This window comes from Gymnogyps californianus, chromosome 3 (genome assembly GCF_018139145.2).
Source record: "Gymnogyps californianus isolate 813 chromosome 3, ASM1813914v2, whole genome shotgun sequence".
NCBI lineage: Eukaryota > Metazoa > Chordata > Aves > Accipitriformes > Cathartidae > Gymnogyps > Gymnogyps californianus.
In genome coordinates, this window is record NC_059473.1 from 43,064,249 (window position 1) to 43,078,629 (window position 14,381).

Genomic DNA, 14,381 nt, shown 5'->3' on the forward strand with positions numbered 1-14,381 from the left:
CTGTTTAAAATTAAATAATTTAAATAAATAAATGCATTGGTTACATAACTGTAACACCACAGTTAGTTATGTAATGATATAATCCAGGAGAATTATTACCTTATTTGTTTTAACTAGCTTAATTATAGAGATCCTTTGTTTAAGGAAAGTTTCCATTTAGGCATGCGTGAAATAAATCCAGGTGAAATTCTTTTGTAAATTGAATAACAGTCCAGTTTTTTTGTTTGTTTGTTTTACAGAGCGAATATATACAGTTTCAATGGCAATATTTTCAGACTTTCAGGTAACATCCATGAATCCCTTAATCCCTGTCTGGAGCTATTTTTACAGCTCTACCAAGAGCTGAATTGCTGACGTCCACCCATATCTGTATTCCATCTGTATGATTGCATAGAGCATGAACAATTTATGACAAAAAAACAAGATATTGCAACCTAAAGTATTACCATGCAACAGCTGAGCCATATTAATGACCATGATCATGACTCTACCCCATAGCAAATGGAAAGTAAAATTTGTTCATTTAAGCCACTGCAAAGACACTGAGAAAAAGAGCTTCTGCATGTAATCCAGTCAATTCTTTGAGAGTAAATGCAAAGTGACAAAAGTTATTTTAAATTACTGTGGAGGTAGTTTAAACCATCATGCTTTGTTTCACAACTGCGAAGATCTAAAAGTCATCTATCAGCACAGATAGTTGACTGCACGGTTAATGAAAAGCAACACATTACCCTCCAATATTTCAAGATTGTCTCATCCATAAACCTCACAATGGCTCAAGCAGATCAATTTAACTCAAAAGTACTACTGAATTCGATGTAAAGGGGGGGTTTGTTCAAATTAGAACCTGAATTAACTTTGCAACGAAGACACTCTATGAGACAGATTTACTGCACTCCATGTGCATTTAACTCCTGAATTTTTTGATTAAACAGTGTCAGCAAAAGAATAAAATATATCTAATGTTATTGCGGTTTTGGGATGGTCACATGATTAAAACCAGATGAACTAACAGCCAGCAGTTCCTGGACACCATAGATCTGAAGTTGAAAGTGTAACCTACAAATATTGTCCTGCCAAACCCTAGTAATTAACTAGTAATTAACGTACTTTGCAATGGGAATTCTTTTCAGTACTATAACTTCTTGAGTTTTGAAATTCTGTAGCCTTACACAGGTAGCCCAAATCTGACTGCACATTATTTTCTTAAGTGATTTTCTTCGTACTTTAGAAAATATATTCAGTATTACCTCGCATCCAAGGTCTGGCCCAGTATGTGAAGACAGTTGACTATTGATGTTGCATCATTTCCTAAACAGGGAGGAAAATTATCCACCAATTAAGCTGAGCATACTGTATAGCATACCTACACTCTGCTAACTGTATGTCTGGTTCTAATGAAACAGTAAATGACATAGCAGAAGAGCAACTGAACTTCTGCATAATTTTAACATTCAAGTTAAAAAACATGCAGTTTGTTGTCTTAGCCTTGTTTACACAAATGCAGTAACTAGAGGCAGTAAAGCATCTCTCATCAAACAGCTGAGACAGTCAAGATGGAAGCACTTAAATGTGGGGTTAATTAGAGCTGCAGTGTATTGTCTGGTTTTCATTTAAGTTCTATAAATTTTGCTTTAATTGATTCAAGCTTCTCTGAACATTTATCTCCCCCCTCAGTAACATAAAAGCTGTTAACTTTCGCAAGTTGCTATTGCAGGAAGAGAATATTTATATAAAATGTCATCGAAAAGGTTAGTTCCCTAGTGTTACCAATAGGCTGCGACCATTTATAGCAGGATCAGGTGTGGCCCACATGAGTAACAGTCTCTGACATAATATGCATCTCCCATAATCAATTATTTTTTTCACACTTATGTATGTAAAAAGAGAACTTAGACACAACATGCTTTGTATGCATATGTACATCCCAAGATGTTGTCATGTACAAGTGTCCTGGTTTCGGCCGGGAAAATTAACTCTATCCCAGTCGAAACCAAGACAACAAGCCACCTGTAAAGTTCACTTTTTAAATCCAGGACAGATTTAGGCTACACAAATTTGACACAGAGCTTATTTAATATACTTATATTTTTTAAAAAAATCTAAATATCTGCAAAAATGAAAATACCTTTTCTTGCTTCTCTATATATTTAAAGTTTCTCAAAAAAAAAAGAAGAAACAAATTGAATGTTTAAGATAAGACAGTTTTCTGAAAATACTGTCATCTACATACAGTGTACTATACTTTCTCACTGGTGGTTATTTCACTTGAAAATATAAGCAAACATACAACTAAAATTAGGAACTGCTTCAGTGAAATAGAGATTGAAAAAGACAAATTGCAAGGAAGGAGTGGGAGGTTTATTGCAGCACTGAGAATGTTGTTCTATGCTGTCAAATTAGGAGATATTGTTGTGGTGTTCATCCACAGCAGATTAAACAAACCTGAATCACAGCTTCCATGGATGCCCCTAGCCAGGCAGCCCCACCCTCTTTGCACTGGCAGTCACGCAATGATATAGCGAGCAGATGAGAAAGCTGAAGTGGCCTAAAAAACTCCTACCAAAAAAAACCACCCCAAAAGAATTTTTTTGTCAGCTCCTATTTCTTTTCCTTACTATTTTACTGCTCTGGTGATATGAATGCCAGTGCTGATGAAGGAGAGAGTGCAGGACTGTGCTAATGACAGGGATGGAGGGAAGTACTCAAAGCAACCCGGACTTAGACTGTCATAAAATAGTATCTTAACATTCGTCGTGCAGGTGTGTATACGCTGCATGCTACAGTGCAGTATAGAGACGCTTACTCCCGTTCCCTGAAAATTTACATTGGCAATCTGTACCATGTACACACATTTCAAGAGCCATGTATTTATCAAGAATTAGGTACTTTGTATGCTGCAACCAGATGGAAGGGTCAGAAATTCATCTAGTTATTCAGAAAACCAGACAAGCTTTAGCCATATCGCTGTAGCAGATACCGCAGTGTGGTTGGTTCCACAGACTGGGATATCAGAGCAGAATTCAGTGACCATGATAAATGCAGCCCCCTTCAATCTAAACATTGACATACTAGAGTTTATCCATGTAATACTAAAAACAGACTGTCAAAATTATCATGAAACTTCTTTTCTGGAATGTCTCCTTCAGGCAGGATTTGTTACAGAATCTTAGAAAATGCAATTTGCTATGAAAGACAGGTTTAGGTTCAGTGGAAATTGTGTGTCTTGCTTTTGTTCAATGTCATGAATTTAGTTGTTTTCACTGTGTTTCTAAAACAAAAACCCACCAAAAAAAAGGTTTTTTTAATATTTTACCTTAAAATGCCACAGTTAAAACTAAAAAAAAGTCCTTTTAAATTGAACATTTCAAGAATCAGTTTGCTTCCAACCTGAGGTCAGAAGTCAATTTCAGAAGGCCATCTTTTTTTTAAACTGAGTTATGAAACCTAAAACGAGGGGTTTTCTAACGAAACTAGTTTTGTTACTATTGCCAATATTTCACAGTGTATATATATACCTTCATTAAATTAAAAATATTCTTTTTTTATTAATTAAAAATATCCTCGGTTTTCAGAAGCCTGAAAACTAGATACAGAACACTCTGATGTAGTGCACGAAATGAACGTGCAGTATGTAAAATTCCATTACATCATGAAAGGGGAGCAGGTGATAAGCACAATTCAATAGGATAAAAACTGAAACGAGCTGTTCCTTAAAGGAACTCTTCACACAAAACAATAGAGGCTGGACATATGCAAATACTAAACCACATGAGTTCAAGAGGTTTTAAGGCTAAAAGTATCCCAGGAGTTAGTATAAATATTAGGTTTATGGTTGGATCACCGTTCAGCATGTATTACATGCAGTTGATCCCATGAACTGCACAACTGAGTTTAATAATCTGAGGTACAGTTCTACATATTTTAGAAAGCTGTATTATTATATCAGAAGGGAAGAAATGTTGCTGTATTGCAAAAGTGCTATGGATATTGATTCCAGGATGCCTCACTGGAAGGACACTTATAAATTCAGGATGTCATTAGGCAGGGAAAGCCTTCTGTTTCTTTTTAGGAACTCCTCTGATTAATTTCTCGAACTTCCCAAAAATGAGTGAGCAAAACCAGGCCTTTCTTATCTGATGTCTTACTCAGCTAACTTTGTTTCAGATTACATAGGTCTGTATTACCAATATGAAGATTTTTTTTTTTTTTTTTTTTTTTTTAAATTACGTACATACTTATATAGAAAGAACACCTTACTGGAGATTTAAACAATATAAAAAGTAATAAAACTAGTCATATAAATTTGTTTTTTCAATTGAGAAAATATAAATTCAAATGCTGAATTCACCAAAATTATTCACTAAAAACTTTCAAATTCAGCCCACTAATACTAATGAAAGTAAATCAATACAGTCTTACTGATGTACAGCTACAGCTCCCAAACAGTAAATCACTGGGGTCAAAATCTACTTTCACAGTGTAAAGAAATAATAATTCCATGCTGACTTACAATTCCATAATCTCAGTGACACTCTTAGATATCAAATGTGATTAACTGTTTAAGTTCATGCTGGAGGAGTTGCATGCTTAATTTCCCATTTTATCAAGACTTCTATATACAGCTTAAGCTACATGACTTTTACTTATGACTTTCATACATGCAGCTGCATCTTCAGAAGTACCATTCAAATTCACAATAATATAAAATACCTATATCGCAAAACTATATAGCGTTTTGCTATTTGTTATAGCAAACTCCCCACTATCCATAAAGGTTATTAACAAGCAACTCTTGCTCATTCAAGATGCCTCCAAAACGCACAAATAACTTTCTAGGCCCCAGCTGTGCTCAGAGGCTGTCCTCATGAGCATTTTCCCCTCTTCTACACAGGCTTTGCCTTTGCTGAAGTAAGTGTTTTCTAACATGATGTAATTCACTGTCAAGGTAAGGCAAACTGTAAGGTGACTTTGACTTGAGTTAGTAGGTCCACAGTAAATGACCATGCTCCAGAGTCTTATGGTGACCTTGTCATAACTCATGGAAAAACTACAGTACACTTCTGTGTTGGCATAAAGATTTTGTATTCTGTTAGTTACTGCACACTAGGAAAAGAGTTAAAAAACAAACTTCAGCCATAGTGAATACTCATCTGATCCCATCTGACTTATCTCCTCTACCACTTGAATCCAGCCAAACAACATGAAATAAGCAAGCTGAGATGTGGAATGGAAAAGATCTTTTCTTTAGTACTGAAGAAAGTTACATTGACTTAGATTTTTAACTTCAACTGTTACTCATTTTAGAAAAAAAGTCCGAAAAACAAAATTCACACAATAACAAAAAAGATTTGCAAAATTTTGATAGTATACCTGAGCTAGTTCATTCTTTGATGAAACAACCTAGGGTAAAAACCAGAGTTTATGTATACGTTTGTGACATACTCCACCCTTCAGAAAAAGCTGCAACAATGCCACACAGCTGCAGAAATAACTCCATTCCTCCTATGATCTTTTGGCTTTACAGGCAAATCCACTCAGCTCATCCCAAAACATATTTAAAAGCGATATCCCAAAATAACTTCCGATCTTTCTTCTCAGTTTAATGGTTTTCGTAACAGTCTGTAAGCTTTTTAAACACCACACTGCTGCAGCAAGTGAGTTCCTTCCCTTCAAATTGAATGAAATATGTAGGAATTGAGTTAGATGCATGTTATCTTAATCAAATTCTAATTCGCTAGATAATTACCCAATTAGGTATGTTCATGGATGCTGAAGTTTGCAATGCATCCGTCATAGAAGCTATGTATGCATAGGATGTACTATTTCAACTATCCTATCATCATGGCATAAGAAAAAACTGCAGAGTAAATGACTGTGCCACACATTGCATAATGTATACACTTGATACAGACTTCAAATTGACTTCAATTAAGTGATTTTCACATGGCATAAGACAAACACCGAGCTCCTGCTACAGTCACATAATACCAGAAAGATAGTACACATGCGTATGTGGAGTCAAGCACATCTGGGAATGTTTAAGAATCCCAGAGAGCATAACTAAGCATTTCAGCCCACTACAAATTTTCCTTAATGACTTTCCAATACAAATGTGCAGTTCTGATGCTCTGTTTTTCCCAAACGATTTAGAATAAAAGAACAAATTAGTAATTATAATTAACTCAGCAAAATTCTTTGGTAGGATAATGAAATCCAGATATTAGTTAAGACACACAGAAAACTAAACAAAAAAAACCCAAACTGATAACTACAAAAGCTTTTTATTCCATCTAATAAATTCTGTGATCTACCAGCCTAAACAATTAGTGGTCTGTGAAGACCATGCATTTCAGCCATGCAGCCATGCAGCATGCAACAAAGCAGCACGTAACACAATGCAAAAATGGCAAAGAAAACCAAGTGATGGCCATGCTAGTATTTGTCAAGGGTCTCCTTACCAAACAGTGAAATCCTATGCCTGACAAGAACTCCAAGTTTGCAGAACAGGCTGAAGACAAAAGAAAAATAAAAGAGAAGAGAAGGGAAAAGGAAAAAATAAGGGGGGAGAAGAAAGAAAAAATAACAGCTGATATATGAGCAGGAAAAGCAACATGATGTCACGCAGAAAGAATCAATTATCTGAGCAGAATGTGGGACAGAGTACTAAAGAAAGAGTTTTTAAGTGCATATCCTTAACAAACATGGTTAAATAAGCACATATTGTAATTAAAGAAACAAAAAATAAAAAAGCAAAGCTAATTAATATAAAAGCGTCCTATATGATAACCCACAAGGAAATAACCATCAAAGCTTTAAGTAGTAAAATGTGGTCATCAGTGTGCTATTCAGGATACCACTGACAATTTGAAAACAAAAGGTAAGGAAATCAGATTAATTGAAGTGTTTGATGGCAAATGTTTAACTAGTCCAATTTGGATCTTGTCATCTTGAACACAGTGAGAATTTCTTTTCAAATACATTGCTTTTTAAACACACTTAACATGAGAAATAGCCTCTTACATGGTTAAAAACCAACAAAAATGCATATGATCAATGATTTCATTTCACAAGTTTGAATTACTTCCTGTGCTGATGAGCAGTGCCCCGTTCAGAACAATGAAGAATGAAGATTTGTGTTAATTCCTAGAAGCAGGAGCACACTGCCCTACCCAAATTGACCTGGCCTCCAGATTTAGGAGGGGTTAGCTCAATCTTCATGATCCAGTTCAGTCTGAGAATTTTCTCTGAGAAGATCATCAATTTTGGTGTTATTATTATGCTGCAAAACCCCTCATCTACTATAAATGACATGAACAATATAATGTCATTTTATTAAGCTATTTAATTATAGGCACACAGGCTAGTTATCAACCTCTGATTTAAAAGCAAAAGACACTATAAGCATGTCTGCACAGTTTATGGATGAGATCTGAACATGTTGTTCCATTGACAGACAAGAGCATGGTGCCAAATGGAAACATTTATGTCCAGAATCAGAACAGCCAAGTTAATGTGGCGTTGAATCCAGCTAATTAGCCAGCGCACAGTGATCCACTATAGCAACAGCAACTGCTCTGTTTTAGAAATGAGTCTGGTTGGTGCATGTTCAGGGATGTCTGTTCACTTTTTATTCCATGAGGCAGACATACACTATATATTCTTTTATGAGGATCCTGGTTCACCCAGTCCAACAGGAAAAGCTGTACAGAGGCATGTTAGCATCATATAAATCTTGTGTCCATTCTAACAAAGACATTAAATAGTTCACAATCTATCTTATTTTCTAACATACAAAAGTTACTCAACTGACTGTAGCATTCAGCAGATGCTATGTTTTCACAAAGTCGGACTGAACCTATTATCTCCTGTGTAATTAGTTTAGGTTAAATAAATAAATTAAAATGTCCAAATGACCAGTACTTAGATTGATGTCCAGAACTAATTTTATACAACTGCAGTAGTACAAGGACTTGTAAGATGGTCTAATGGATGAGAAATGCAAAAAGCCCAATCCTGAAGAGGCTGGTTACAAATAAGATGGAATATAATGCCACCATATTTCAGGAAAAGGTCTGACCCATATTTGCCTGCAAAATAGATCTGGATTTAATGTATTTGCTGAACATGGAATGGTTATTGCACTTGTTAACACTGTCACTGCATTATCAATACCCAAAATTATACTCTTCCATAGCTCAATGAATGCAAGCTTATCTTCATTGGAAAAAAAAAGCAGCCAGGAACTGCCCTTAGCTTGAAGAAAATCCTACATATGAGTTGCACTCAAACAAATCTAAAGGGAAAACTCAACAGAAAATCCAAAATTCAGCTTTGGAAAACACCCTACAATACTGTAGGGGGAAGAAAAAAAAAAAACCAACACAAAAAAATGTTGGGAATCTATTAAAATGGCCCAAAACAACCCTTCAGGAAATGGATCATATAATGTACTTTCTATAATCTTTGTGTCTTGATAATTAAGAAAGAAACTGCTCAATAGCACTGGTTATAGCTATCATTCATCCAAGGTTTCCTTGCATGTGTTTTCTTCTCTTTGACTGGCACTTCTGGATGGCAGGTAACTCAATTAATTATGGCAGCAGCTCTGATCCTTTTCCTGGGCTACATGCTCACAAATGTCACACAGCTAGACAGTATATGTGCAGAATCTATGCAGCAGGTATGCTGATATATCCATGTTTGACATGTTCCAGAAGTATGGGGTTTATTGGCATGACTTAACAACTGTGAAAATATTGTTATCCAGGATGTTACAGACAGAAAAACAGCAGCTCATAGAGTGGTAAATTATCCAGATGCATGCATTTTGACAGAGTTTTTTAATTCTTTGAAGAATGCCATTCAGCCAAGCTGCCAGATCAAATTAGTCCATGAGATGACACAGGATCAAGACAGCCAGTATTTACTTATGCTTAGTATTGTTGCTAGAAACTTCACTCAGTATTCACAAAATCTTGCAAACCCCGCATGTCTGTATGACCATCAACTGGCTGTCAGCCTCAAAGAACAATTCAGTTTTGCATGGTTCAGTACCCAGTAACAGCTAAGAAGGTAACCATGATACCTGTACATTACACATATGCAGTAGGTCCTGTGTGAAGCTTGTAGTCCACCTTACTAAATGAGAAATATGGGTTTCAATTCAATCAGAAGTGAAAAAATATCTTAGAGAGATGGTCTAAAAAATGGATAACTTCAGAGAAAGGATCAAGTGGATATTTCTCTCATATTACTACTGTTATTACTATTTAGAAAACCAAAGAGCAGAAAGAATACACCTCTCTCATTTTTACTTTTTATGGTGGACAGTAATAATGATACTTACTGAAACTCAGTTATATATAAGTTTGACTTTTAAATCTACCACAAAATCTTGCAGGAATAATGATTTCCATATATACCTATTTCCAACAGTGAAAACCGATACACAATTGTATAGCCTGTGCCAGAGACTGTGCAACTGATGTATTGTTGCACATAATGCTAAATTTAAGTTCCTTCCATGCTAAAACCATCACCACTACCTTTAAAAGAGCACATAATCATAACTCTGTACTCCTCTCTTCTTTTTATACAATGAATTTTCCTAACAGGAAAAGAACGTGAAAAAAGTTTAATTTGCGTGTTCATTAAAATATTTCTCTGCCTCCCACTTCTCACTTTCCCGCAATCAACTGCTGCTGTTTAAAGACAAAAACACATATGCATACACATTAATATTATTTTAAGTTTTACCTTGTCACCATTTCTTTCTCTTTATTAGAGGCATGGCCTCCACTGCTGAGAGGCCTACTTGCTGCAGATAAGAAATACAGGCGATGATTTTTAAAATACTGATCAATCAAAGGGAGCACAACCTGAAATTACATCAGAAAGAAGTGGTTATCTCAGGGCTTTCTTTACTATGTTCTGTATTACTCTTTGTAAGTCACAACTAAAGACAGGAGATTTCAAATATGTTTTCTGTTTTAAAATCTCTATGTATTTTTTCTTTAACATCTATTCCTCTTTGAATTTATTTAGTATTCAAGGCACTTAAAATGTCATCAGGAAAGGCAGCAGAAAAAATTTTACATTATCTCTGGGACTTGATCTGTGTTTTTTTAGGAGGAGTAAAAAGCAGAAATTAAAATTTCATTTTATCTCACAGTTTAAGATTTTTCCAGTATCGCATACCCAGACACAGCTATTGCTGTTCATGCCTTCTAATGTAGGTTTAAGAAAAATTCACCTACAACTGTCAGTGCACTAAAGGCACTTAATTCTAGATGCTATGAAATAAAACTCCAAGAACATCTTCATTCATTAAGGGCTTGTCCACAGAAGTTTTCCTGTCTACTTCATGTGGTGACCATTACTCAGTGTCCACTGCAGGTGTCAGCCAAGAGGAGATCCAAAATAAACAGCCAATAAGAAAATCTGCAATTGCTTCCTTTTTGGAGCCTGGTTCAAAAGAAGGTGGAATGCTAGCTTCTGAGTCAATGAACTTGGCAAATAGTACCACATGGGAGGACTTTAAGGTATTGATATTACAATTTACTGCAGGATATCAGGGTTAGAAAATGCTTATTCACTAATGAATTCAAAAGGCACTTTGAATACGCAAACACCATACAAGCTTTTACATGCAAAAGGCATAAGCAGATTTTCTTAATTTATAATGTGTAAAACTTTCTTGATGCAAAAAGGAAAATTGGGCTGACAGGAATCTCATGACTTTCGGCAAGGGGAAGTGCAAAGTCCTGCATCTGGGGAGGAATAACTCCAGGTACCAGTACACACTGAGAGCTGACCAGCTGGAAAGCAGCTTTGCAGAGAAGGACCAGGGGGTCTCAGTGGACAGCAAACTGACCATGAGCCAACAATGCCCCCTCACTGCAAAGGCGGCCGACAACATCCTGGGTTGCATTAGACAGAGTGTTGTCAGCAGGTCCAGGGAGGTGATTCTTCCTCTCTACTCAGCACTGGTGAGGTCACATCTGAAGGGCTGTGTCTGGTTCTGAGCTCCCCAGTACAAGAGAAACATGGACATACTGGAGAGAGAGTCCAGTGAAGGGCCACTAAGGTGATGAAGGAACTAGAGGATCTTTCAAATGAGGAGAGATTGAGGGGCTGGGACTCTTTAGCCTGGAGAACAGAAGGCTCAGGGAGGATCTCATCAATGTGTACAACTATCTGAAGGGAGGGTGTAAAGAAGATGGAGCCAGGCTCTTTTCAGTTGTGCCCCATGACAGGACCAAAGGCAATGGGCACAGACTGAAACACCTGGTCAGTTCCCTCTGACCACCAGGAAACACTTTTTTACTGTGAGGGTGACTGAGCACTGGCACAGGTTGCCCAAAGAGATTGCGGAGTCTCCACCCTTGGAGATATTCAAAAGCCGTCTGGACATGGTCCTGGGCAACCTGCTCTAGGTGACGCTGCTTGAGCAGTGCTCAGCCATTCTGTGATTCCGTGATGGAGACATCAGCATAGTTTTAAAGCATGGAAAGAAATAAGGAAAGTGACACTGACAGACACATAGCTGTGTTAATTCCAGTGACTATTGCTCACATTTATCTGCCTGAAGATTGTAAAAGAGAAAAATCTTCAGAATTAGACTAAGCCAGTAAACAGAAAGTGTAGGGAGGTTATGATATAACATCATATGAGTAGTTGCACAGGAGCAAGGAAATAATGAGAATAAGAATATAGTCCTGTAATTTTTTTCACATCTATACTTCATCCTACAGTATTCTCAAGCTATTTTTATTACTACAGTTTTTAAATAATAAAATAATGAATTTAACACAGGAAAGTGCAACGATAACAACAATAATCATGTTCACTAACAAATACTTTCTCACTTCAACTACTTACTACATTGACAAAGAATAAGCAAAGATATACTGTACTTTGGCAAAAAACTTGATTTCTTGTTCATACGGGAAGTGCTCTCCTTTGCCTCTGCTGCCACCATCTGCAGAGAGAAGAAAATTAAGCTCCCTGTCATATATCCTAATTACAGTCTACTCTGCATTTTTCTTAGAAAGTGTACACTACAAACAAATAATACTGGTTGTCTTTAGATGTAGATTTAAGATACCACAAGCAGTATACACACTAGTTAAAGTGGCATTTTATGACTACCTCATGAGAAGAAAAGTTACAGCAAATAAAATGTGTAAAGAATAATTGTCCAAATCTTCATAAAAGTGTAGACATCTCATAGTCCAAAGAGATATGGATATTTTTGTGAGATGAAAATCTGGTCCTATGTTTGTATTTTTCTAGTTATTGGTGACAATTTGGAAGCCTGAACTCAGATTCTAATGGAACACCTTTCTCCAGCTGTTCCCAGGAGAAACAGAATTACTGAATTTTTACTACTTATTTGTGGACTTCGTCTAAAGAACAAAATTAATGGTTAGAACCACCCAACTAAAATTAAAATTGCTTCACTTCCTCCATTACTATAAAAATCAAATACTCTATACAGACATAATCTAGTACAGCTCCCAGACTATTTATCCTTTATTTATTATCTTCTTTTTACTAATCCATTGAGGGACATGAATGGTATTTGTTCCACCAGTGTTTCTACTGTTTCAGTATTTGTTCATGATCATTCTTGCAGTTATGCCAAATCTATGTAATTAAGTAGAATGAAGCCATGATACTCAGGCATTAGCAGCAGAAGTAACCCAATGAGTTATCAAGGCCAGACTTTTGCTACTGTAAGTAACCATGGCATATAATAATTCATAAATTTGATATTTTCCACTTTAAAGCTAGACAGGCTTTTAGATGAGTGTTGATTTATTCAATCTCCCTGCTGTTCCTGCCATTAATACTGTCAATTACAGCATCTATGCCTAGACATGAGGCATGGTATATGTTATGTGGCATTGCAACTCTGGTCACACAGAAGCTGCATCGGGCCAGGTTTTTTGGCTTTTACTGCTCATGTAAGAAGCTGACTTGGGTCACCAAACTTTTATTTTTTTTATCTTTAACAAAAGCAGATCAAGTCAAATCCTTTCCTTCATAGCACTGTTGATGAAACACATGCTGGGTGTTTGTGAAAGAACATTCCCATTGTGGGAGCTTGTTAAAGAAGTTTCTCTACTCAACTTCCTCCTCCAGAGAAAATTTCAGAACGGTAAAAATGACTGGTTTAATTTGTTCTGTGAAAAGGCGATTACATGTGAATAGTAAATATTAATGTGCACATGTGAAAGATTATAAATTTGTGCATAAATACAAGGAGGCAGCTAGTTTTGTTTTTCAAAGAATGAAAGTCATTATAAATTTTGGCTGAACACTTTCCATCTGATGAATGAATATGGGAAACTGGAATGAATATGTGAACTACATAACTTTCCAAAATTCATCATCTTCATCAACTATAGGAAACTAGAGGGAAAACTCCTAGTCCAGAATGTGTCATTTTTGGAAATTTTCTAATTGTTTTTATAATACCAAACATCTTAGTCAATAATTCCTAAGAAAATGCACAAGGAGTACTATACCAAACTCCAGAATGTACTGATGGGCTTCATCCACATATCTTATAAGTTGCTGAAGGAAACTGTAGGCAAAGCGTTTCTCAATGGAAGGTGTGTCTAATTCCAGGTCCTTAAGTCCTCTGTAAAAAGAAGCAAGTCAATTTTCACACATGCAGAAGGACTCAAAACAGTCTTACCTCTCCATGTAGTCTGCCGCCATTTTCTTTAGTAATGATTAACTGCTTATTAACATAAGAATTGTTCTGTGCTTGAAGTAAATAGTACTCTTACGCTTATTTAGGTTTTGAGCAATTTGTTAAGATACAACTCAGATTTCCCAAGTAGGTTACAGAAAAATGAGACCAGTCAATCAGATTAATCCAGTATCATGGTAATTTCTTTCCCTTACTTGTAAGGCATTACTGTCTTATATTTCTCTCCAGGGATTGATTCTTCGGTGAGGGAGTTTTGAAACCGCCGAAATACTTTGATTTAAGCAACCAAACCAGAAGTAAATCTAGTCTCCCTCATCATAACTTTTCCCCAAAAGTCTGTTTGTAATAGAAGAACTTTGAATAGCTATGTAGCATTTGTGAAAAATCAGGGGAAAACCAAAACAAAGTGATGGAATTGCGGTTTACCTTTTCCAGTATGTTCCATCATAGTTACTAGTCTGATATGAAAAGCGTATCTTCTTTCAACAAGTATGAATCTGCAGAGGGTGGTTCCATGATGTGGCCTGATGTCTGCTAGCAACAAGCTGGCAATGACATAAGCCTTGATTTTGCAGGATCAGGACTTTAATGATGGCACATGAAGAAGCCATGCTTAACCAGCAAGGGAGTCAGTCACCTCACTGTCAGAGGCACC

At 36.3% G+C, this 14,381-nt stretch overlaps 1 protein-coding gene across 1 annotated transcript in view; it reads right to left on the bottom strand.

The window, feature by feature from the left end:
- The window catches only part of RYR2 (ryanodine receptor 2), a 341,359-nt gene that overhangs the window by 96,979 nt on the left and 229,999 nt on the right, over nucleotides 1-14,381 (bottom strand). Inside the window, exons 60-64 of the mRNA XM_050893208.1 lie at nucleotides 13,536-13,651; nucleotides 11,919-11,983; nucleotides 9,760-9,881; nucleotides 6,462-6,511; nucleotides 1,251-1,311 (exon numbers count right to left, since the gene is read on the bottom strand). Coding sequence (XP_050749165.1) covers nucleotides 1,251-1,311; nucleotides 6,462-6,511; nucleotides 9,760-9,881; nucleotides 11,919-11,983; nucleotides 13,536-13,651 — 414 coding nt within the window. The remainder of the gene's footprint in view (nucleotides 1-1,250; nucleotides 1,312-6,461; nucleotides 6,512-9,759; nucleotides 9,882-11,918; nucleotides 11,984-13,535; nucleotides 13,652-14,381) is intronic.